This window comes from Carcharhinus amblyrhynchos, chromosome 1 (assembly GCF_965287045.1).
Source record: "Carcharhinus amblyrhynchos chromosome 1, sCarAmb.v2.hapA, whole genome shotgun sequence".
In the NCBI taxonomy this organism is placed as follows: Eukaryota; Metazoa; Chordata; class Chondrichthyes; order Carcharhiniformes; family Carcharhinidae; genus Carcharhinus; species Carcharhinus amblyrhynchos.
Window position 1 is genome coordinate 165868551 of NC_137324.1, and position 24387 is coordinate 165892937.

A 24387-nucleotide genomic window follows, 5' to 3' on the forward strand; every position below is an offset into this window, starting at 1 on the left:
ACAGTGTGTACTATCTACAAGATGCACTGCAGCAACTCCCATAATCTTCTCAAAGGTAATTAGTGATGGGCACCAAATGTTGTCCTTCCCAGTGACACTCAAAAAAAAAAGTATTTGATCGGACAGATAGGCTTTGATAGTAGAATGCTATACATGTTACAGGAGGTCAATTGCAGATTATGTTCAGTTCCATGCTGGTAAGGACATTACATGGGAGTTTCCCTTGAGCAGATATATAGAGACAGTGACTGAAACTGGGTTTCACTGAGTTGGGTTAGGAGGTGGATGCTTGTAATGCTTCACTCTGTAAATAAATGTTAGACTTATCAAAGATTGGATCTAGCTCTAAATTTTGCCAAGACTTTCTGGAATATAACACTGAGGGGTGTTGCCAGGCAGCTTATTGGGAGAGTTAAGATTCAAAACATTTATTGAGGGAGGGACAAGAACTTAATGAGCCAGAGGGATAGCACCTAACAGAAAACAGTGCTAGAGAGATGGAACAAATGACACTTTCTCAACCCTGACTTATCCTACATATACCACTCTCACTGTTGTTCTAAAAATATTTAGAAGTCATTGTCACTTCTATCTGATAATTCCACCAAAGCTGGGAAATACCTGTATCCGCTAGATTCAAAAACCATCAGCTCACCTTAAACCTCGTCTGCCTTTTATTTTGTGTAAACACAGTAAAAAGTCTGACAACACCAGGTTTTAGTCCAACCGATTTATTTGATAGTAAACTCACAAGCTTTCGAGGGGACTCCCTCTTGAACTCTCCATTCACCTGACGAAGAGGGAGTCCCCTCGAAAGCTTGTGAGTTTACTATCAAATAAATCGGTTGGACTAAAACCTGGTGTTGTCAGACTTTTTACTGTGTTTACCCCAGTCCAACGCCGGCATATCCACATTTTATTTTGTGCGCAGTCAACAGTGGAAGAAATGATTCTAACAGCTGTCAGGCTTACCCTCCTTCTGATCAAATTGGTTCATATTCACAGATTTCAGTTGACAGACGGACAGATGAATCAAAAACTGATGCACAGAACACACGCATCGAGAAAGGAGGGTATTCCTGAGACGAAAGCTGGTCCCGCTATATAATTAAACAGAGTTGGAGGAGTTGCCTTAGTGCGATTGTTCTATGACTGGTTAGTGTAGGACGCCGCAGTACCATAATATCAACAGTTGTAAAAACAAATCCACAGGTGAACCTCAAATTGAACACGATATTCAGAGAGCAAGTCTGTCAAGGAAGAGCGCAGTGGAAGTCAATGCATTTTTTTCCCCCCTCCCAACCATAAAATATATAAACCGAAAATGGTGGAAATACTCAGCAGGTCAGGCAGAATACGTGGAGAGAGGAATAGAGTTAACATTTCAGGTCAACGACCTTTCATCAGAACTGAAGTCTTTCCTCTGCAAAGGAAGAGCCCGAAATCTATTACTGATTATGCTTCATTCATTTGTAGAATGCATTTCATGTAGCTGAAAACTCAAATACTGTGAATTAACTAGAGATTCAGCACTCTGACTGAAGACCAGCATGATAATGGTATGAGATTATATTAACACTATACAGTATATTTCTCTTTGTAAACTAGCCGCGTACATACTAAATTTAACCCTCTCTTTGCAATTATGATATTGTCAAAACAGTAGAATCTGCAAGTTCTCCTATGGTATTATTACTGCGTCACAATCTGGAAGGAAGTTTTGGGTTTTGAAGGTAAGCAGTTATCTGCTTCTAAGCTGCTCAGCTCTTCTTCTGGCCTTGGCACACGATGCACAGCAAGCTGTTTTGTAGTACGTATAGACACAGAGTCTGGCTTGTACCACAACATTACAGTTGAAATACATGTCTCTGCAACTTTCATCTGCAAAGGTAAAACAGAGGAGTGATTAGTTCTGAAAGTCTGGGCTGCAAAATGCCACTGGTTGCTCATCCCAGGAACAATGTGAAACATTATAGCCATTGCAGGTTTAGGACTTGAATTTATATAGTGCCCTTTCTGACCACTGGATCTTTCAAAGTGCTTTCCCACTTTAGAAGATGACCATCAACGCGTCCATTATTTTTAGGGCTACTCCCTTAAATACTGTGGGATGTAGATTATCAGGCACGTGGGATAAGTCTGCCTTGAAACCCATCAATTCTTCCAATACTGTTTCCCTTCTCATACTGATTTGCATCCGTTCCTCCCTCTCACTAAACTCTGTGCCCCCCAACATTTCTGGTACGTTAATTGTGTCCTTCTTTGTGAAGACAGAACCAAAATATGTTTTTAGTGGGTCAGCCATTTCTTTGTTCCCCATTATAAATTTCCCTGTTTCTGACTGTAAAGGACCTACATTTGTCTTCATTTAATCATTTTCTCTTCACCTACCTAAAGAAGATTTATAGTCAGTTTTTATGGTTCCCGCAAGCTTATTTTCGCACTGTATTTTCCCCTTCTTAATCAATCCCTTTGTTCTCCCTTGCTGAATATGAACTGCTCCCAATCCTCAAGTCGGCTGTTTCTTCTGGCCAATTTGTATGCCTCTTTCTTGGATCTAATACTATTTCTAATTTCACTTGGAAGCAATGGTTTGCCACATTTCCCATTTCATTTTTGCACCAGACAGGAATGAACAATTGTTGCAGTTTACCCATGCACCCTGAATGTTTCCCATCGTCTATCTACTATCATTATTTTAAGTATTGTTCCCCAACTTGTGCTTCATACCATTGTAGTTTCTTTAATTAGATTCAGGACTCTATTCTCAGAATGAACCATGTTACTCTCCTATGTTATGGCATTTCAAGCTTCTTCACTGTTGGGGGTTCCTACCTCAACCATCCTTTCAGGGAGAGAGTTCCAGATTCCCACCACGCTCTGGGTGGAAAGGCTTTTCCTCAAATCCCCTCTAACTCTCCTGCCCCTCAGCCTAAATTTATGCCCCCTTATTACTGACCCCTCTGCAAAGGGGATAAGTACCTTCCCTGTGTCCCTTATAATTTTGTATACCTCCAATAAGTCCTCTCTCAGCCTTCCCTGCTCTAAGGAAAAGAACCTCAGCCTATCCAGTTTCTCTTCATAGCTGGAACACTCCAGCCCAGGCAATATCCTGATGAACCTCCTCTGCACCCTGTCTAGTGTATATAAGTGTGGCGTTCAGAACTGCACACACTATTCTAGGTATGGCCCAACTGAGTGTTTTATACAGCTCCATCATAACCTCTCTGCTCTTATATTTTATGCCACAGCTAATAAAGGCAGGTATCCCATATGCCTTCTTAACCACCTTATCTACCTGCCTTCCTGCTGCCTTCAGGGATCTATGGACATGCACCCCAAGGTCCCTGTGGTCCTCTGTACTTCCTAATGCCCTACTGCTCACTGTTAATGCCTTGTTAATCGTTCCAAAATGCCTCAGCTCTCAATTTTCACACAGCAATCTCCTAGAAACAGCAATGTAATTCTGACCACATTATTTGTGATTTGTGATGTTGCTTCAGAAGTAAATAGTAGTCATTACACAAGGGATGACCCCCCCTCTCTTTTTCTTCAAAATGGTGCCGTGGGATCTTTCCTGTTCACCCAAAAGTGTTCTGAATTTAGCATCTCATCCAAAGGCAGTGATAGTGCAGCAATCTCATGATACGATATTGGATGGTCAGCCTTGATTTTAGTCATCAGGGCCTGAAGTGGGGATTGAACCAAGAACCTTGCAATTGAGAGACGAAAGTGCTATCAAGTGAGCCATGACTGCCACATCTCACAAAGGTGAAATGCGAACAAGTTCCCTTTAAGTTACCAACAACCTCCATTTAGTGTCAAAAAATAACCAAGGTGCTGCACAGGAGTGTTGAAATATTATTACTTACCTCAGGGGCACTTGGTATATATCTGTCCCATAGTGTCAGTAGAGTTGAAAATAATGAACACACAAAGATAGGCAAATTTTAAAAGATGACGGGCTAGAATTTTCCAGTCCTGGAAAATTACAGGCTGACACTTGTAATCAGATTCTATTAGCAATGGGTGTCAGTCAATCTTCCAGGACCTCAGATCTTGGCCATCCGTATGGATTTACAAATATGCGCTACATTGCTTACCTCATTAGTGGCATAGGAATTTTTATGACGGGTGCAGGACTCTCCTGGTACCATGGAAATCGCGGAAAATCTTTGGAAAATTTGATCAGCCAAAGACCCGTTGACTTTGGCAGCAATTTCTGGTCCCACCCAAAATCCTGCCAATGTCTCACTGGCAAGAAGGGACTGGGCATGCAATCATCGTTAATTAGATAGGATTAGTAGCTCAGACACATACACACAATACCACAAAACAGGAATCCTAGTACATATATATTCTAATGAAGAAAGATGTCTATGGTCCTCTGTGGCTATGGCTAACTCGTACCAAAGCTGCCACTGGTTTTGGAACATTTACTGTGTGAAGAGAAAGGGGTTAGCATCGATTTTCAGGGTCTGTGCCGCCTGCTGCTTATCAGTAGCACTTGTCTGGCCCTGGGAACAAACCCTGTCCAGGCCCGGTGTCTGCATGGGTTTCCTTGAGTGCTCCAGCCTCCTCCGAAAGACATGCTGGTTAGGTGTATTGGCCATGTTAAATTCTCCATTACTGTACCCATACAGGCGGCGGAGCGTGGCAACGAGGGGGATTCTCACAGTAACTTCATTGCAGTGTTAATGTAAGCCTACTTATGACACTAACAAATAAACTTTAAACTTGCCCAAGTTGAGCATTTAAATGGCTAAGGGTAGCTCTGGAAAAATGCCTTTACCTTGCTGCTCCTAGCGCTAGTGACAGGAGCACAAACTGAAGAGTGAGTGGGATCTTCAGTTAGCCAATGGAGATTGGAAGCCAGATAAGCCTTTTCTAAAATATATTTTTGAGAAATTGACACCACTGGTTTTGTTGAAACCTCTCGGGGGAAGATTGGTGTGTGAAATAAAGATTATCGTATCTCTGGCCTGTTCCCTGCAAACACTTCATTTTAGGACAAGGCTACAATGCCAGTGATTCCTGGGGCACCTGTGTGTTTCGGTTACTCAAAAAAGGGAGCAAGACCAGGAACCTCCCATCTCATTAGCATGGGTTCCTCTGTCTGATAAACTGGGTCTCAGGTCATTCCTCTGCACCCAGCAAATCAGTTCTGTGCAGTATTGGCCAATCACTCCTGTCAGTTGGTCCAGACACATCTATCCAAAGGTATGGAAAGCACATTTGAATTGAATGGTCTCACTGGCAGAGATTTTAGTTCCTCAGTATTTCATTGGCAGCAATGCTAAAACTGAAGGAAAACAAGTAAATTGTGAAACTATAAAAGCCAGATGTCACTAGCGAAATCTGCCAAACTAATCGTGAAGAATTCATCCTGAAAGGGCTGGTGGAGGCAAATTTGAGCGTAGCCATCAGTAAACTAAGCACCTGAAGGGGTACAGGAAAAGAGTGAGGATGCGTGACTCACTCGAGTGTTATTAGAGGCTGGCATGAGATCACTGGCTTCCTCTTGGTTGCAGTCATTCTATGATCAAGGTAATGAAATCTAGAGCACTTGGAGCTTGTCATCGTGGAACATCAAGCAAGGATGAGATTCATGCAGCAAAAGACACCTCCACCTTGTTGTGCTTAAGTAATTCAGGGTCTGTGCCACCTGCTGCTTATCAGTAACACTCGTCTGGCCCTGAGAACAAACCCTGTCTAGGCACAGCAAATCTTATGGAATGGGGAAGGTAGGTCTCAGCATCAGCTTTTAATGGACTTGCAAGTGGCCCAAAACTTGCATTGTCAGCTCAGTCTCAGATTCAAGAACGGCTTCTCCCCTGCTGCCATCAGACTTCTGAATGGACCTGCCACGTATTAAGTTGATCTTTCTCTGCATCCTAGTTATGATGTTACATTCTGCACCCTCTCCTTCTCTAGGTACGGTATGTTTTATCTGTTTGGCGCGCAGGGAAAAATATATGCCAATACATGTGACAATAATAAATTAAATCAAATCAATCAATTGCAATGATTTGGGCAAGCCTGAAGTGCCAAGCTATGCCATCTACTTGTCACACAATGGTAGGATTAAAACTAATTCTTTTTTGCAGAAGTAAATTGAAACTGCCATGGATTTTGTAAACCGTGTCTGGGCAGCACCTAAGAAAAAAGGAAAGAATAGAGAGAACAGGGTATCATTGCAATTGATTAGTAGTCAGAGTGTTGTGAGCCAGGAAAGCTGTTTAGATACAGATAACATATTGAAGAAGCAGCAGCAAGAGAGAGAGGTAGCCAGCTTCAGGAGACAGCTTATTTGAGATGCAGTGCTAAAACAGGCCATTTTGTGCAAAAGATCATTTTTGTCACTGAACTGAAGACTATTCTCAGATCCTGATGGTGTGCTAATCACTGGCTGGATTTGAGCAGTAAGTTTATGGTTGTCGTTTGGGAAACCAGGTCTCAGCAGAGTTCAAGCATGGGGGTACTTATGGCTTTTTAGTCTTTGAGGGTCTTTGGGAACTCATCCAGGATTTGAACCCGGGACCTCTCGCCAATCTTTAAGATGGAGATAAGGAGGACTTTCTCCTCTTAAAGGGCCATAAATCTTTGGATTTCTTTTCTGCTGTCAGTGGAATTCACACCAACTCTTAGCTGGACAGAGTTCCATTGAGCTGAATCGGGGTGTAATTTTTTGTGACACTACTGGAATGTCAGCTAACAATTTGCTTATACCTGACCACCAGAATTGAGGATAAATGTTAAACTAGGCTGAAAACTTCCAAAAGGTTTGAGGATCTGCCCCAAACTTTAACTTCCAGCAGCCAACCTGCCCACTTTCCACATTCAGAGTTTGTTGAGGGTTGAAATAAAATCTTTGCGATGCTAGAGAATGAATGTTTGACATCACGGGCTGATTAACTAATTATGCAGCTTGTTCACATGCACAGTACTCTTTCTTGGGTGCCACCCTCAGAGCTGTCCCATCGGAAGAGTAGAAAGTGAGGGATTGTGGTGTGCTTCACCTTAGCAATTTGCTTGTTATTTTCTTTATTCATTTGCGGGACATGGGCATTGCTGGCTGGGCCAGCATTTATTGCCCATCCCTAGCTGCCCTTGAAACTGAGCGGCTTGCTGGACCATTTCGGAGAGCAGTTGAGAGTCAACCACGTTGCTGTGGCTCTGGAGTCACATGCAGGTCAGACCAGGTAAGAGCAGCAGATTCCCTGCCCTCAAGGACATTAGTGAACCAGATGGGTTTTTATGATAATCGACAATGGTTTCATGGTCATCAGTAGATTCTTAATTCCAGATTTTTTGCATTAGTCAATTAGTTATGTGCGTTACTGACCCAGACTGTCTCCTTTGAATGCCAGAATCAGCTTTTTCTGTTATGACTGTAAAATTCAACAAGATTTGGGCACTTCTTCTTGTCATTTGCTGAAAAACAAACTGCTGGTAAGGGCTTGGCAACTTCAGTGTCTGTGCCTATGCCTGTTGGTTCTTTGACATGACCCACTGTATTCCAAGTCAAAACTTGACAGCAACCACCTCTCTTGAATAATTCCAAATATTTGAAAGTCAGCCCTTTTCGTCTGTGGGATTGTTAACCTCAATGCCTTGATATTTTCAGTGGCAGTGTTCCTCAGAGATCTTGCCAACTGCATGCCTGAGAGCTCTCCCACAGAGACTATTGACACTGCATGATGCACCGTGAAAATCTGAAGACAAGTTCGCTGCCTAATTTGATGCTAAAAACTCCAAGTCGAGTGATTTCGGTAAACAGGTCAAACTGCTTCAGTAGGCATTTCTACCCATATATAGCAGTGTTCAGTAACTGACAGGGGGCAGTTGGCTTTGATGGCGAGCACGTAATAACGCCAAGACAGCACAGGTTCAATTCCCGTGCCGGCTGAGGGAGATACGGGATCTGCTTCCTTGCCCTGTCCCTGACAGTGGAAAACCAATACTGCTAAGTGCAGTCCAGTGGCACAGTGGTTAACACTGCTGCCATACAGTGCCAGGGACCCTGGTTCGATTCCCAGCTTGGGTCAATCACTGTGCGGAGTTTGCACATTCTCCCCATGTCTGCGTGGGTTTCCACCGGGTGCTCTGGTTTCCTCCCACAGTCTGAAAGATGTGCTGGTTAGGTGCGTTGGCCATGCTAAATTCTCCCTCAGTGTACCCAAACAGGTCCCAGAGTGGCGACTAAGGGTTTTTCATGGTAACTTCATTGCTGTGTTAATGTAAACCTACTTGTGACACCAATAATTAAACTTTTTTAAACTTTAAAAAGAAAGGAAGAGGCTCAGGATGAAGTATCAGCAGACAAAGCGAAGGACATGCCAACTGGGCAAAGCGCACATGAATGGAGTCATTGATAAGTGAACATTACACACCCTTCAGAGAGCATTGGACAGTACATATCATGGTTATCACCTTGCCTGTCAGATCAGATTATACAGAAGGTCACTATGTAGAATTTGCAAGGTTACACGGAAAGGATGGGGTACAGGGACTAAGCTAAGTTGCTCTAGCAAGAGAACTGGCACAGATACAAAAGGTTGAAAGTCCATTTTTCTGATCACTCACATTGTTCGCAATGATTTGCAGAGATTTATTGACCCTATGAGAAATCACATTTGTTATTACAGAGCTACTGGGAGACACTGAGCAGTTTTGAATGGTAAGTTGGTTATTCATAGAAATCCTATAATGCAGAAGGAGGCCATTCAGCCCATCAAGTCTGCACCGACCACAATCCCACGCAGGCCCTATCCTCATTACCCCATGCACTTACACTAGCTAGGCCCCCTGACGCTCAGGGTCAATTTAGCATGGCCAATGCACCTAACTCGCACATCTTTGGATTGTGGGAGAAAACCCATGCAAATACGGGGAGAATGTGCAAACTCCGATGATCCGAGCCAGGAATTGAACCTGGGTCCCTGGTGCTGCGAGGCAGCAGTGCTAACCGCTGCGCCAACGTGCCGCCCTTTATCGGTGATTCAGCAACATTATCACAGGTGCATCTGTGTTGGCTCCAGTTTTCCCTGCCATGTATTCGAAGACCAAGAAGGATGCAGAAGACGTCAAGAGTTCCTGAAGTGTGCTTAAAGCAAAGAGATAGTCAGAACTCACTGAATGCAGAATGAGTTCTCAAATGGGTAAATTAGACCATCAGAGCATAGGATAGAATCACCAATGGCCAACAGTGCTATTAAAATCTTCAAAACATTTAACATTGATTTACTCTAGTGGCTTCGCTGTTTTAAACAATAACTAAATAAAGCTGTACCTCTCTTCAGTCTGTTTGACCTTTGTTGTTTTAAGTTGCTTCCTACCTGCTGCTTACAACACACAAGTATCCACATTCAATGCTAAATGATAGCTTGTTCAGTATGGTCACAGAATGATTGATTATAGAAAGCAGAAAATGTCACAATGGTGCAATGGATTGGCTCCTCAGAGATAGGGGCCCTGAAAGGCACCCCCCCCTCCCCTCAGAGATAGGGGCTGAACTATGTTGAAGCACGTTCCAGAGAACTTTTCCTTCTGCATATTACTGCTGTACCTGACCTAGGAGAGCCAGCACAGAGATAGAGACTATTCTAGAATTCCATGTGAAGATTTCTTACCTTGAAGAACACACAACTCACACAGATAAAACAACTCTATTGAAAGTAAACATGATTACCCTGTGTCAGCCATGGCTCAAGTTCTAGCACTGTTGCCTGCAAATCCAAAGGTTGTGCATTTTTGTTCCAGTCCATGAATAAATAGTCCAACATTCCAGGGCAGTACTAGGAAGTGCTGCATTGTCAGAGGTGCTGATGTTTATAATCAGAGGTTAAACTGAAGCCCTGCCGGTACTCTCATTTTTTTTTAAGTTTTAAAGTTTAAAGTTTGCTTATTAGTGTCACAAGTAGGCTTACATTAACACTGCAATGAAGTTGCTGTGAAAATCCCCTAATTGCCACACTCTGGTACCTGTTTGGGTACACAGAGGGAGAATTTAGCATGGCCAATGCACTTCTCCAGCATGTCTTTCGGACGGTGGGAGGAAACCCAGAGCACCCGGAGGAAACGCACGCAGGCACAGGGAGAATGTGCGGAGTCCGCGCAGACGGTCACCCAAGCCGGGAATCGAACCCGTGGAACTGGCGCTGTGGGGCAGCAGTGCTAACCACTGTGCCACATGTGGACATAGAAGATCCTAAGTGGCATTATGGGGCAAAAAAGAGCGAGCAGGGGCATCATCCCCAGTGGTCTGAATAATATTTATCCCTCAATTAACCCGACAAAAAAAAATGGATGATCTGCCCATTATCGCAGTAATGCAGAAAGCCCAGTCGAGAAGTACGTCATTGGCTGTGCAGTGCTTTGGTGAAAGACACGATATGACTCCAAGTCTAACTTCCTTTCTCTTAAACATCCAGTAAAACAAAATAAAAGAACCAACTTCATAAAGATTATTTTGCACACATGGAGTCGACGCTTTTATACTGTACCTATCTCTGGTATGCATGGATCGGTGTTGCAGATTTCTTTATCAGCTGGCCTTAGGAAGGAATCACAACTGTTGCTTTGCGTCATGTCATCTGCGAGACACCTGACCTCTCGAACCCGGTAGCCGCCTTCACAGGATTTCGAGCACTGTAAAATAAAACCTGGCTGGAGTAAGATGGAAATGTACGGTGGGCAAACTGCAAATACTAAATACGGCTCAACGTTTGATCAGGACGCTTAGGAACTTTCTTTGTCCAGTCAGGTTCTGAGCAACCACTCCAGCTCAGTATGTCTTGTCATATTTCGACAATGAGATGTGAGATTTTCTTTTTAAATCCATGCTTTGAAAGTATCGGATTCAATCACAGCACATCCTGCCCGTACAATGTTTTGCAGAGAAGCATAGTTTTCACTTGAGTTAATCATATTGGTGTAAGAAGCTAGAACTGTATCACTAGTTCCAACTGACCACGAATAAGGGTTGTGGAAGTTGCTTGGAGATTAATATGTTATTGTACTGAAATAGTTTCAGAAGCTGCGTTAGTGAACAAAGGGTTTATTTACAAGGATCTACTAGAGCAGCAACAAGTCTGCAGCTGGTTCTGGAATGCCTCTGCTTAACAAAACTCCTCCCCCTGGGGTGATTCCCCATTCTGAGTACCGATTGATCATCTAGGCCATGTGACCCATACTCTGCTGTGTTGCCCTTAAAGGACAATCACTGCAATAACACAGCTTTGGGTGGAAGGTGGTTACCAGATTATTCATGCTTATAAAGAACAAAGAAAAATACTGCACAAAAACAGGACCTTCAGCCCTCCAAGCCCGTGCCGATCATGATGCCCGAACTAAAATAAAAAAATTCTTCTGCCCTTACTCAGTCCAGATCTCTCTATTCCTATCCTATTCATGTACCCATCCAGATGCCTCTTAAATGTTGCTTCCACCACCTCCTCTGGCAGCGTGTTCCAGGCATGCACTATTCTCTGTGTAAAAAAACTTCCCCTGCACATCTCCCTTAAACATTCCTCCTCTCACCTTCAACCTGTGCCCTCTTGCAATTGAGACTTCCAACCTGGGAAAAAGCCTCTGACTATCCATCCTGTCTATGACCCTCATAATTTTGTGGACCTCTATCAGGTCTCCCTTCAGTGAAAACAGTCCTAGTTTATTCAACTTCTCCTCATAGCCAAAGCCCTCGAGTCCAAGCAACATCCAGCACAACCTTCTGCTATGGTTTTTTTTAGATTTTTTCTCACTTTGTTCTGGTGCATGTGTTAACTGTGGATTAGTGCATTTCTCATTGATAGAATCCTTTACCATTGGTCCTTATTGGTACAATGATAATCATTGCATACCACTCTGGTACATGACTGATACTTTCCACACTCCCAACTGATAATTCTCTCTGGAGTTACGGCACTCCCATTGACAGTTCTTATGCTGTAATACTTACTGCACTCCATTCAGTTGTATACCATTTGACGTCACATTTCCTCAGGTGACAGCGCTGTTCTGATGTGGGTTTTTCCAGGTGGGAGCACTCATGCGCTTCTGCTACTGTAAGTTTGTCATCCGTTTTCTTCAGGCAGACCACACTGCGGAGTTGGGTTCCATTACTGCACTCAACTGAGCACTGTGAGAGAAACGGGGACACATTACTGTTATTGATGCTTACGACACAAGGTGGATATGTGGAGTTAGATGCAGATCAGCCACGACACAACTGAAAAGTGACAGAATAGGCTTGAAGGACTGAATGGCCTCCACCAGTTATATTTGCTGCCTTGATGATCACAATCAAATGGACCTAAGAGATACACTTTTGCCAGAACTGTTGGAAACATCATTGAGACTCTGTGATACATTCACAAATGGCATTTTTCTTGGGTTTCCAGAGTTGGTCCTGCAGAACTTACAGTGGATTAGCAGGAAAATCCACATGGAAGTTAAAACTTGGGTTTCAGAATAATGAATGAAACACAACTTAGTGCGGTTGAATTCCTTCCCTTTGCTACATCTTTTGGAGGATTTTAAGATGGTGGCATAGTGGTTAGCACAGTGCCAAGGACCTGGGTTCAATTCCCAGCTTAGGTCTGTGTGGAGTTTGCACACTCTTCCCGTGTCTGTGTGGGTTTCCTCCGGGTGCTCCAGTTTCTCCCCACAGTCCAAAAACATGCAGGTGAAGTGGATTGGCCGCGCTAAATTGCCCATTAGTGTCAGGCAGACTAGCTAGGATAAATGCATGGGGATAGGGCCCATGGTGGGATTTGTTCGGTGCAGACTTGATGGGCCAAATGGCCTCCTTCTGCACTGTAGGATTTTATACTTCTATGATACTTCAATTCCTGGCCCATGATATCTAATGACAGATAGTCTGAATACTGTTTCTTTCATGTGTAGCCAGTGATCTCAAGCAGGGTTTGAATGGTGATGTACAAAGTCAGTCCTCTTAGCTACTCTGTGAGACCATTTTTATTCAGCTTTTGAATCCACGGTCTCTTCCTTCCACCTTTGTTGAGTTTGTCTTATTCACTCCACTATTTGAACTCTCAGACCCCGCAGGATTCAGGCCCCCAGTCTGTTCCCAAACCGATGGATGCATATCAAAGTTTGAATTTCTGGCATCAAACTACTTCTAATTATTGTGAACTGGGGATCTCATTCAACAAAGTTACGGAATATCGTGGAGGGGATTTGGAGAAGCAGCAGGCTGCTGCGGTGACGATTTTAATAATGTCTGGGATCAGGGCTGGGCTGCACTGTTGAAAAAATGTAAACAAAGCTTCACTGTGCCTTGCCTAAGTTGCTTGTTGGGACGGTTGTTTCAGGTTATAAAGAAGTAATGGAAGTGGGGAATCTCAGGTGTCAATGCTGGATATGCTTTTCTGAATGCAAAATACAAAGTGTGACAAATTAAAAAAAGAGAACTGTGTAAAAGATTTCAGGATGGGCAGACAGATGGTAGATACAACTTAAGTTGGCAAATATATTTTGGGAGACGAAATGGGAGGTTAACTTCATGGGAAGACTGAAGGGTGTCAATGAACAGAGAAATCTAGAGGTTCAACATATGTACCATAATTCTTCACCTGCCAGGAATCGGAGTGACAAGGGAAATGTCTGTTGACCCCAGGTGGGAATTTTTGGTCTCAATCAAGCAAGACTGTAAAATCTCACCCATAATTCTCTGAAAGTACAAGGGTAGGATTTTCTGCCCCGCAGTCTGTTTTCCAGATTTGACCACCTGTGGATTCTTCCGATGTCGTAGAATCATAGAATCCCTGCAGGCCATTTGGTCCATCGAGTCTGTACCGACCACAATTCCACCCACGCCTTATTCCCGCAACCCCACATATTTACCCTGCTACTCTCTTGACACTAGGGTCAATTTAGCATGACCAATCCACCTAACCTGCACATTTTTACACTGTGGGAGGAAACCAGAGCACCTGGAGGAAACGCGTGCAAATACGGGGAGAATGTGCAAACTCCACACAGACGGTGACCTGAGAGCGGAATTGAACCTGGATAATACCCAGGTGAGGTCCGGATCCCTGGCACTGTGAGGCAGCAGTGCTAAGCACTGTGTCTTGGCCATTTTGTGTGGTTCGACTGTTCTGCTATCTGGAACCCACCATGTTGAGGGTGGGGGTGGGGGGGAGGGTGGTGGAGAGGGTCACCTTTGGCGGGATGGGTTGGAAACTCCCACCCCAAGTTTCGATAAGTACAGCCATAAAAAAAAGAGGCTGATACAATTTTGGGTCTTATGATCAGCAGCTTAGAATACAAGAGCAAAATAACGTTGAATTTAAACTGAACAGTGCTTAGGTTACAGTTTCAAACTGCATGTAGCTTCAGGCACTACAATATCAATAATACTGTAGAAAATGCCCAGTAAAATTCACTAAGATGCCAAGTTTGGGAAACTATAGTTAGGAGAGACTTGGGATGTTGGCTTAATTGCATCAGAGTGGAAAATGCTCGGAGGAGATTTAGTAAAGTTTTTAAAGTTATGGAGAATGTTAATAGATTGAACTGGTAAAGATTATTTTTACTGGCTCGTGACTCTGTGAAGTGAAGAGAAAAATTAGGACAAATTTCCTTGCACAGTCTAGTTGAGACATACATCAGTTATTACCAAGGAAAATATGGATATGCATTAGAACGATGGGAAGTTACAAAGTTATGGGGAGAGAACAGGGGCTGTGGGATTATTTTTAGATTGTATTAGCAAAGAGTTGTTACCCATGATGAGCCTGTTGTCTTCTGTGCTGTAAATATCTAGGGTTCTGTATCTGACCTGAGAATGCATTGGAGAGGGAATCTGTATCTAAGTTGTGCTCTATCTGCTCTTGCCATGCTCGTTGGGGCAGTTTTCTTTATTCTTTCATGGCATGCGTGTGTCAAGGTCCATCACTGAAGGCAATTAAGTGTCAATCACATTGCTGTAGATCTGGAGTCACATGTAAACCAGACCAGCGAAGGAGGGCAGATTTTCCTCTCCTAAAGGACATTAGTGAACCAGATGGATGGTTAATGACAATTGACAATGGTTTTATGGTCATCACTAGACTTTAAACTTCCAGATTTTTATTGAATTCAAATTTTGCCGTGGTGGGATTTGGAACCCGGGTCTCCAGATCTCTGAATTACTACTCCGGTGACAATACCACTCTGCTGCCACCTCCCCTAGTAAGATGACATCTTGGGTTCATAAATAGAGGTATTGAGTATAAACGCAGACAAGTTCTGCTGAACCTTTAGAACGCTCTGGTTAGACCACAGAGGGAGTATTGTGCCCGTTTCTCTATTCTGGCAATGTGATTGACTCTTAAAAATGCCCCCCTGAGCAAATGGAAAAGAAAATACTCTGATTATGCCTTGCCACCTTCGCGTTTCAATGCACATTAAGCCTCAGGTCCCTTTTATCCCTGCATATGCTTTCAAACTGTGTCATTAAGTGCCTCTCTATCCTATCCTATCCAATCCTTCCCCTTCATGCTAAACTGCTTCACCTCACGCTTTTCTGTATTAAATTCCATCTGCTACTTGTCTGCCCATGCTGTTAGCCTGTCAATGTCTTATTGCAGTATATTGTTATCATTCTCATTGTCTTCACCACCACCCCCCACGCCCCCCCCTCAAGCTTGATATCACTGGCAAATTTCAAAGTTGTACTTTGTATTCCAGTATTTATGCTGTGTGTCTCCAAACAAACAGTGGCACAGCACCAGGACCTGGGTTCAATGCCCGGCTTGAGTCACTGTCTATGTGGAGTTTGCACGTTCTCCCCATGTCTGCGTGGGTTTCCTCCCACAGTCTGAAAGGCGTGCTGGTTAGGTGCATTGGCCATGCTAAAGTCTCCCTCAGTGTTCCCGAACAGGCACCAGCATGAGGTGACTAGTGGATTTTCATAGAATCATAGAATCCCTAAAGTGCAGAAGCAGGCTATTTGGCCCACCAAGTTTGTACTGACTTGCTGACAGACATGCCACCCAGACCTTATCCATGGAACCCCATGTATTTACCCCGCTAATCCCCCTAACCTACACATCGTGGGACACTAAGCGGCAATCTAGCATGGCCAATCCACCTAACCTACACACCTTTGGACCATGGGAGGAAACCGGAGCACCCAGAGGAAATCCACGTAGACAGGGGGAAAATGTGCAAACTCCACACAGATAGTGACCCAAGGCAAAATTGAACCCTGGTGCTGTGAGGCAGTAGTGCTAACTACTGTGCCACCATGCTGCCCCAGTAACTTCATTGCAGTGTTAACATAAGCCTACTTATGAGACTAATAAATAAACTTTAAACTTTAACTTTCAGCCTGCTCATACATATATACTCTTTTGTGTGTATATATACACTCTTTCATACATGCATTACCAATTAAGTGCTGCATTTTAAGGGGGCACTGTAACCAAACAAAAACAAGTGAAAACTTAAAAGGAAACTTAATAAATTAAAATATCTTTGCTATACATATGAGCAAATGTGAGTGTTCAAATAATGCCAAGCATCTGAATACAATTCACACCCAACTGATAGACATTTACCTTAGATAATAACTAATATCAAACTGACTAGGGAACAGCAGAAAGGGATTTTGAGAATGATAATTGTCTCCACATGGACCGTACAGGGCAGCAGGATGAAAGAAAGGTTATTTACAATCCCAAATGCTGCTTTTCAATTGAAACAGTAAATTCCCATTTGGCGGATCAAACACGAGAATGTAGTAAATTATTACCATGCCCTCTTACCAGCGATCGTTCAGCTGCTGCGCCATGTAAAATTCCCAACGTACCTGGCTCCATGGTCCAGTGAACCACCGGACATCCTCATTGCAGGGACCAAAGTTGCATGGCCTGACATCCTCAGGCTTCTCAACTCCGCAGCCTTCCAAAGGTAAGCTGCTGATATGATTCATCAGACACACAACCGATCTGGTCTGGATGCCGGGTCCACACTCTGCAGAACACTGTGGCAAGACACAAACCAAATGCCTGGTAACTAAACAATCACAGCAGACTGCGCCGCAGAAAGTAACATAGAGGGCACCCTGTTATATACTGGTGGATACAAAACCTCCCAGATGTTAAACAACCACCCCCCCCCCCCCCCCCCCCACCTCCTCCCAGAGTTAATGCCAACTCCTCGACCCCAAAGATTAACCCCTTCCTAAGCTCAAGTTCTTTCGGATATTAAACTTCCCACAACGAAAACCGCCTGCAAATAAATCCTTCCAGAGATTAAAACCCTCCGGAGATAAAAGCGACAGGAGGAATTTTCATTGAACTGCTGCCATTCCTCAGATCGACCTAATGGAGGATGTCGATCGCTTCAACTCTCACCTTTGCTTTTGCCAGGTGCTGTAAAACATGGATAAATTCAGCTCCTGGGAAAGGGGGCGGGGGGGAGGATTCTGGTGTGAGATTAGCTTGAAACTGGGCCTCAAACTTCAACGTCATAATACTGTGTGTTGATGGCGATTGTGGCTGGAATTCTCCCATCCTGCCCGCCAGTGGAATTTTAGCGGGCGGATGGGGAGACTGTGAAACACCCATTGATGGTCGGCTGGGAATTTCTGGCTTCTAGACCAGCGTGGCTGGAGAATTCCGCCCTGTGTGTCTACGGGCAGCTTGCTGTGTCGGCTCTTTCAAACACTGACTTAGAATGCCAATCCGCCCCAGGGTATATCTTGGTCAGGGTGGAGGGAGTGGGAAGATGGCGATAGTGAATGGGAGGGTGTGAGCACCGCTCAGTAACAGCCCACACTATTCATGTAGAACAGTGGGAAGAACTCTGATTCTCCTTAGCCCCAAATCAGGATAAGTAAAAGTCTGAAAAATTACCTCTTCGTTAGCAGCCTGCAGAAATCCCTTTAAAGGCCTGTTTTTTTTAATATTCTTACATGGGACATGAGCATTGCTGGCTTGACAGCATTTATTGTCCACCCCTAGTTGCCAGGGGGCAGTTAAGCGTCAACCACATCGCTGTGGCTCTGGAGTCACATGTACGCCAGACCAGATAAGGATGGCAGGTTTCCTTCCCTGTTTTATGTTAGTGAACCAGATGGGTTTTTTCAACAATTGGCAATGGTTTCATGGTCATCAGTGGATTCTTAATCCCATTCATTTTTTTATTGAATTCACATTCCATCATCGGCCATGGCAGGATTCGAATGTGGGTCCCCAGAACATGAGCTCAGTTTCTGGATTAATAGTCTAACAGTAGTACCACTAGGCCATCCTGCCCCCACCTTCACTCCTGGTTCAGCTGCCATAGACTTGGAGAAGCTCAGCAAAGCATGCTTGCTGTCAATCCCTTCGTATTTGCTCGAGGTGGTGGGACTTCCATCAACACTTTCCTGACTCACAGGCTAATTATAGCTTTTGTCAATTTGTGCAAGTTGATAATTCTTCAAGGTATCTAAATCTAAACTGTTGGCCTGTGCTCCATCTATCAGCCCTGATAACCAGACACTGGGCATTATTTTCCTGTCTCTGGACAGGATTTTACAGCCTCGCTTGAGCAAGACTGGAAATTCCTGCTGGAGGTCAATAGACATTTCAATTACCCGCCCCACGCCCGCTCCTATTCCGTAACGGGGGGGGCAGTCCAATTCCGGCATCTATTTCCAAGATGCTCCCTTACTCTCAGATCATCATTTCTGCCTCATTATTTATCACTAAATTGAACGATGGAAGGCTGCCTCTATTCTGTTGCGTCCTCCCCAGTAAACTCAGCTTGCAAAGCGCAGGAAGTGATGCTGCTGTGATATTGGCACAAAGGGATTCGGATTAGAGAATGATGTTCTTTACCCTCACGCTCCAGTCTGTGTGGAACCAACTCTTTGCACATGGGCCCATGTCACAGTTCTCCGTGTCGACAGGCTTCAGCTGCATGTTGCACTCTTCATCGTCAACAATATCACCAAGGTTGTCAATGCATTTGACATCCCGCATCCTTTGTCCCACACCACAAGGTACTGAGCACTGAGAAAAGAATGAAAATTAGAGGCAACTAAACAGAATGATGGAGTTACTGTAAAGCAAACAGCAATATCGGTCCTTAATAAATCAACAAATTCTGTGATCAGTTTAGCTCAGTTGAGTGACATCTGGTTAGTGAGGCAGGTTAACACCAACAGCGTAGGTTCAATTCCCACAATAGCCACGTTTATCCAATAAGGAGTCTCACAACACCAGGTTAAAGTCCAACAGGTTTATTTGGTAGCAAAAGCCATTAGCTTTCGGAGCACTTGCTGTTCCTTCATCAGATGAGTGGGAGTTCTATTCACAAACAGGGAATAGTGAATTGTGAATAGAACTCCCAAGCACCTGATGAAGGGGCAGCGCTCCGAAAGCTAGTGGTTTTTGCTACCAAATAAACCTGTTGGGCTTTAACCTGGTGTTAGACTCCTTACTGTGTTTATCCCAGCCCAACGCCGGCATCTCCACATCAAGTTTATCCAAACAGGCCCTGCCTTCTCAATCTCGCCCCTCAGGTTAAACCACCACAAATTAGCCTATGATCGTCTGGGACTATGGTGACCACACCATTACCTTATTAAATGGTGGTAGAGGCTGAACGGAACATATGACCCAGTCCTACTCCATTGATTCCATTCCCTGGCAATACCAGATATGACAGTAATTGCTTGCACTGGTAGCATTGATGAGAAGTCATTGAATTCATGGAAGCAATATTTATAGAGGAGTGGGATCGAATTCCCCCACTGTCAAATGTTCAGTTGGGGGCGGCACGGTGGTTAGTGCTGCTGCCTCACGGTGTCGGGGTTCAATTCTGGCCTTGGGTCACTGCTTGTCTGGAGTTTGCATGTTCTGCCTGTAAGGTCCCCTAGGGGAATTTCACAATAACTTCATTGCAGTGTTAATGTCAGCCTTACTTATGACTTATATATAAAACTTTTAATTTCCTCCCCCAGTCCAAAGAGATGCAGGTTAGCTGGGTTGGCTATGTTAAATTGCCCCTTAGTGTCTCAAAATGTGTAGGTTGGATGGATTAGCCATGATAGATGTCTGGGGTTACAGGGATAGGGCATGAAGAAGGCCTGGGTAAGATACTCTGTCAGAGAGTCGGTGCAGACTTGATGGGCCAAATGGCCTCTCCTGTACTGTAGGGATTCTAAATTCTAACAACTCACTGGCTGCTAATTATTAATTTCTTCGTTGTTCCAATTACAAAGTAAGACTCTGAAATTCCTGGGGCTGCTTCATTGGTGGAAGTGTGGCTGATTGGAAACCCTGCCTGCTTTGGGCACAGGCCAGAGATGCCATTGCATTCCCAGGGAAGGGTGGTTCTGATGGCTGTGGAGGGCTGCTGGCACCTGCCAAAAGGCAACAGTAGCACTGACCTCAATCCAGCCTTGCAAAGTGGAGAAGCTCAGATCAGGATCCCTGAGGCCCACTTTGGGTTGAAAGCAAAAGAAATATTTTAGGCTTTAGCACCTGAAAAAGTCACTTAGCCTTTACTCAAAGTAATTTCACCCACTCATCCTCACGCCCAGGAATGGCCCAGAGCTGGTGAGCTGCAATGGGATGACCATTCGGGGTGTATAGCTCAAAGGCAGAATGTGAATACTTCCCTACTCTCCAACTGGCCCAGGTCCACTGTGGGAAGTGGACCACTTGTTGGGTGAAAGTATTCCTTCCTAGTCAGTGCTGCCTCACTGACAACGCCCAGAAGTTGTGACCATCCAGTTGCTGCCCAGATTTCCACAGCTGGATGAGACTATGGGGTGAAAACAGATGTGTGTGCCGCACATTTCTCCAGAACAGGCGGCATGATACTGAATTCTGCAGCTCAATGTCTTGTGCGGCAACATAACAGCTCACACACGATCAATAGGTGCACCTAGCCTTGCTTGAAAGAAATGCAGGAATCATTGAAATATTTCAACAAGAGTCTGGCACTCACTCATACATACAATGAATTATCCATTTAAGCCCATGAGGCATCTCTGTCCATTAACATCTTGAATGTGTGTCTCTCCATTGACTATACAATTCCCATTTCTTGTTTTCTTATCCAACTACTTTGAATTCTGGGAAAGTTACTGCCCGTGGGTGCTGATTAACTACACATTTTGGAGTTGAATGGACCCTCATGATTTTGAATTTAAATTGTTAAAATTTGTTCATGGGATGCAGGCATCTCTGGCAAGGCCTATATTTGTTGTCCATTGTTTAGGCTAAGATCGAGCTTAGGATGATGAAAATATTGAGGTGTTTGTGACGTTCTCATTGCTGAACTGAAACATCTGGAGTGTATCTCGATCTCTGAAGAAAGTGTGAATATCATTGCATTTTACTGTCATAGAAAAATGAAATGTTTTGTAATGTGTCTTTCAGATTTTATATCAGTAAAGCATTTAAAATTTTATTATTTTAGAAACTTTTTATTCCTTTCTCAGTTACAAAGCCAATGCACAGTGTGGGCTGGGTCAGCCCTGAATCTATATCCTTCCTCGCTCCACAAACTAATTCGAATTCAAATTCAAATTAATTCAAATTCACAGTCCCCACAAGAGAGATATACTAGATCCAAGGTAACTAGAACAGGCATTCGACCTGATCTCATGCTTTGTCCTATGACTTATTGTTTGCAAAAATATACTTTACTGATATAAAATCTGAAAGACACATTACAAAACACTTCATTTTTTTATGACAGTAAAATGCAATGATATTCACACTTTCTTCAGAGATCGAGATACGCTCTGGACACTTCAGTTCAGCAATGAGAACATCACAATCATCTCAATATTTTCAACATCCTATGCTCGATCTTAGCCAAAAGGTCGAGAATTGCCCTTGAACTGAGCGGACAGTTCAGAGTCAATCACATTGCTAGGGTCTGGAGTCACATGTACGTGCAATCAGCTAAGGATGGCAGATTTCCTTCCCGAATGGATATCAGCAAACCAGATAGACTTTTACAAAAATCAATGTTAGTGATCACATTACTGAGACTAGTTTTCCATTCCACAATTATTAATAAATTCAGTTCAAATTCCACCAGTAGTCACAGTGGGATTGAAACCAAGTCTCCAGAGCACTGGCATAGGCCTCTGTATTACCAGTCTTTACCACTACACCATTGTCTCCTCACAAATTCAACTGCCAAACAAGTGTCCTGAACATCAAACTGAAGTCTCAAAACCTGGCCCTTATGCAGGATGGGATGGAGAGCCAGGGAGGGGAGGATGATGGAGAAAGTGGGGGGCGTGCGAGTGGGGGGGCTGTGACGGGGGGAAGAGAAGGATATAGAAATATAGAAAACAGAAGCAGGAATTGGCCATTTAACCTTTCGAGCCTGCTCTGCTATTCATAATGATCATGGTTGATCACTGAATTCAATATCCTGATCTTCCCTTCCCCCTATATTCCTTGATCCCTTTAGCCCCAAGAGCTATATTTATTTTTCTCTTGAAGTTACACAATGCTTTGGCCGCAACTCCTTTCTGTGGTGGTGAATTCCACAGATTCACCATCTCTGTGTGATGAAATTTCTCATCAACTCAGTCCTAAAAGATTTACCCCTTATCCTCAAACTATGATTATTCATTCTGGGCTTTCCCCACCATCAGGAACATTCTCTCTGAATCTAGCCTGTCTAATCCTGTTAGTATTTTATAAGTTTCTATGAGATCCTCTCTCGTTCTTCAAAACTCCAATGAACACAATCCTAACCAACTTAGTCTTTCCTCATATGACAGACCTGCCATCCCAGGAATCATGATGTGGATATGCCGGCGTTGGACTGGGGTGGGACTAGGGTATCCCAGGAATCAGGCAGATAAACCGTTGCTGTACTCCCTCTTTCTCAAGGACATCCTTCCTCAGATAAAGACACCAAAACTGCACACAATACTCCAGGTACGGCCTCACCAATGCACTGCACAATTGCATTACAATATACCTACTGCTAGACTCAAATCCTCTTTCAATGAAGGACATACACACAAACACACCCTATCATGGATGGTGGGGGTCCTGTCTATTTGAGTTCGCAAGTGATGTTCTATTTTCTTTCCTCCAAGTAATTCTGCAAATGGTGATGAATATTTTGCAACCTACTCATAGCCAACACTGATAACAAGATACATCTAAACTGGTTCCTTAGTAGGCTCCACTACTCATTCCAGCTGATGTAGACATGCTTCCCATTTACTGAGACTAGTTTTCCATTCCACAATTATTAATAAATTCAGTTCAAATTCCACCATCTGTTTACCTCACTCCATTCTGTCCTGATATGCCACTCGCTACAGATTTTCAGCTGACAGGTAGTTGTTGTTTCAGGTTTCTCCAGGTGCCGGCATCTTTCTGGTTGAACAGTGGTTGTCCGATTAGCGTAGACTTGTCTGCAAAGGACCTGTCGATGTTGTATCCCAGGTCCACACGTCTTACTGCATTCCGACCATTCGCCCAGATCCCAGCTTTGGTAAAATCAATAGATATGTGTTATGTTCATGATCTGCCCACACATTGTCAAAGAAATACACCTCATCTTTTAATGATCGCCAATGGTAACAAGTTGAGAGAAGCAGAGAGAAAGAAGTTATCCTCGACCTGGGGTGGCATGGTGGCACAGTGGTTAGCACCACTGCCTCACATTGTCAGGGACCTGGGTTCAATTCACTTGGATCACTGTCTGTGCGGAGTTTGCACATTCTCCCCGTGTCTGTGAGGGTTTCCTCCAGGTGCTGCAGTTTCCTCCCACAGTCTGAAAGACGTGCTAGTTAGGTGCAGTGACCATGCTAAATTCTCCCTCAGTATACCCAAACAGGCACCGGAGTGTGGCAACTAGGGGATTTTCACGGTAGCTTCATTGTAGTGTTAATGTGAGCCTACTTGTGACAAATAAATAAATAAAAATTCACGTGCTACATGACATTTGTAAAGTATTGTTCCCAAGGAAACAAGGGTGCAAGGAAGAGGGAAAGAATTAACAAAAAAAGAACAGGAAAATAAGACAGAAAAAAATGCAGGAAGACAGGCTGGCATTTACGTAGTGCCTGTCACAACCTCAAGACACTTAACAGTATTTTACAAGCAGTGGAAGAGAATGTCGATTCAATCATGAGGTTTGCAGCATGGAAACAGGTCCTTTGGCCCAACTTGCCCATGCCACCCTTTTTTTTAAATCCCTAAGATAGTCCCAATTGCCCGCATTTGACCCATATCCCTCTATACCCATCTTACTCATGTAACTGTCTAGATGCTTTTTAATCAATTAAAAACAGTTCACAAAAAACAGAAAAATCTGGAAAATCTCAGCAGGTCTGACAACATCTGTGGAGGGAGAAGAGAGCCAACATTTCGGCTGTGGATGACCCTTCATCAG

General features: G+C 43.8%; 1 protein-coding gene across 5 annotated transcripts in view; it reads right to left on the reverse strand.

Moving 5' to 3' along the window:
* Positions 1-883: 883 nt before the first annotated feature.
* LOC145347181 (thrombospondin type-1 domain-containing protein 4-like) overlaps positions 884-24387 on the reverse strand; it is a 428571-nt gene continuing 405067 nt past the window's right edge. For 4 of the 5 annotated variants that reach the window (XM_080195031.1, XM_080195028.1, XM_080195029.1 and 1 more), the window contains exons 13-18: positions 23275-23479; positions 18837-19010; positions 16820-16993; positions 11960-12139; positions 10506-10650; positions 884-1881 (exon numbers count right to left, since the gene is read on the reverse strand). In XM_080195031.1, coding sequence (XP_080051157.1) covers positions 1742-1881; positions 10506-10650; positions 11960-12139; positions 16820-16993; positions 18837-19010; positions 23275-23479 — 1018 coding nt within the window. In that variant the 3' untranslated portion in view covers positions 884-1741. Of the gene's footprint in view, positions 1882-10505; positions 10665-11959; positions 12140-16819; positions 16994-18836; positions 19011-23274; positions 23480-24387 lie in introns of all 5 variants that reach the window. The other variant, XR_013887821.1, reaches the window with a different exon arrangement.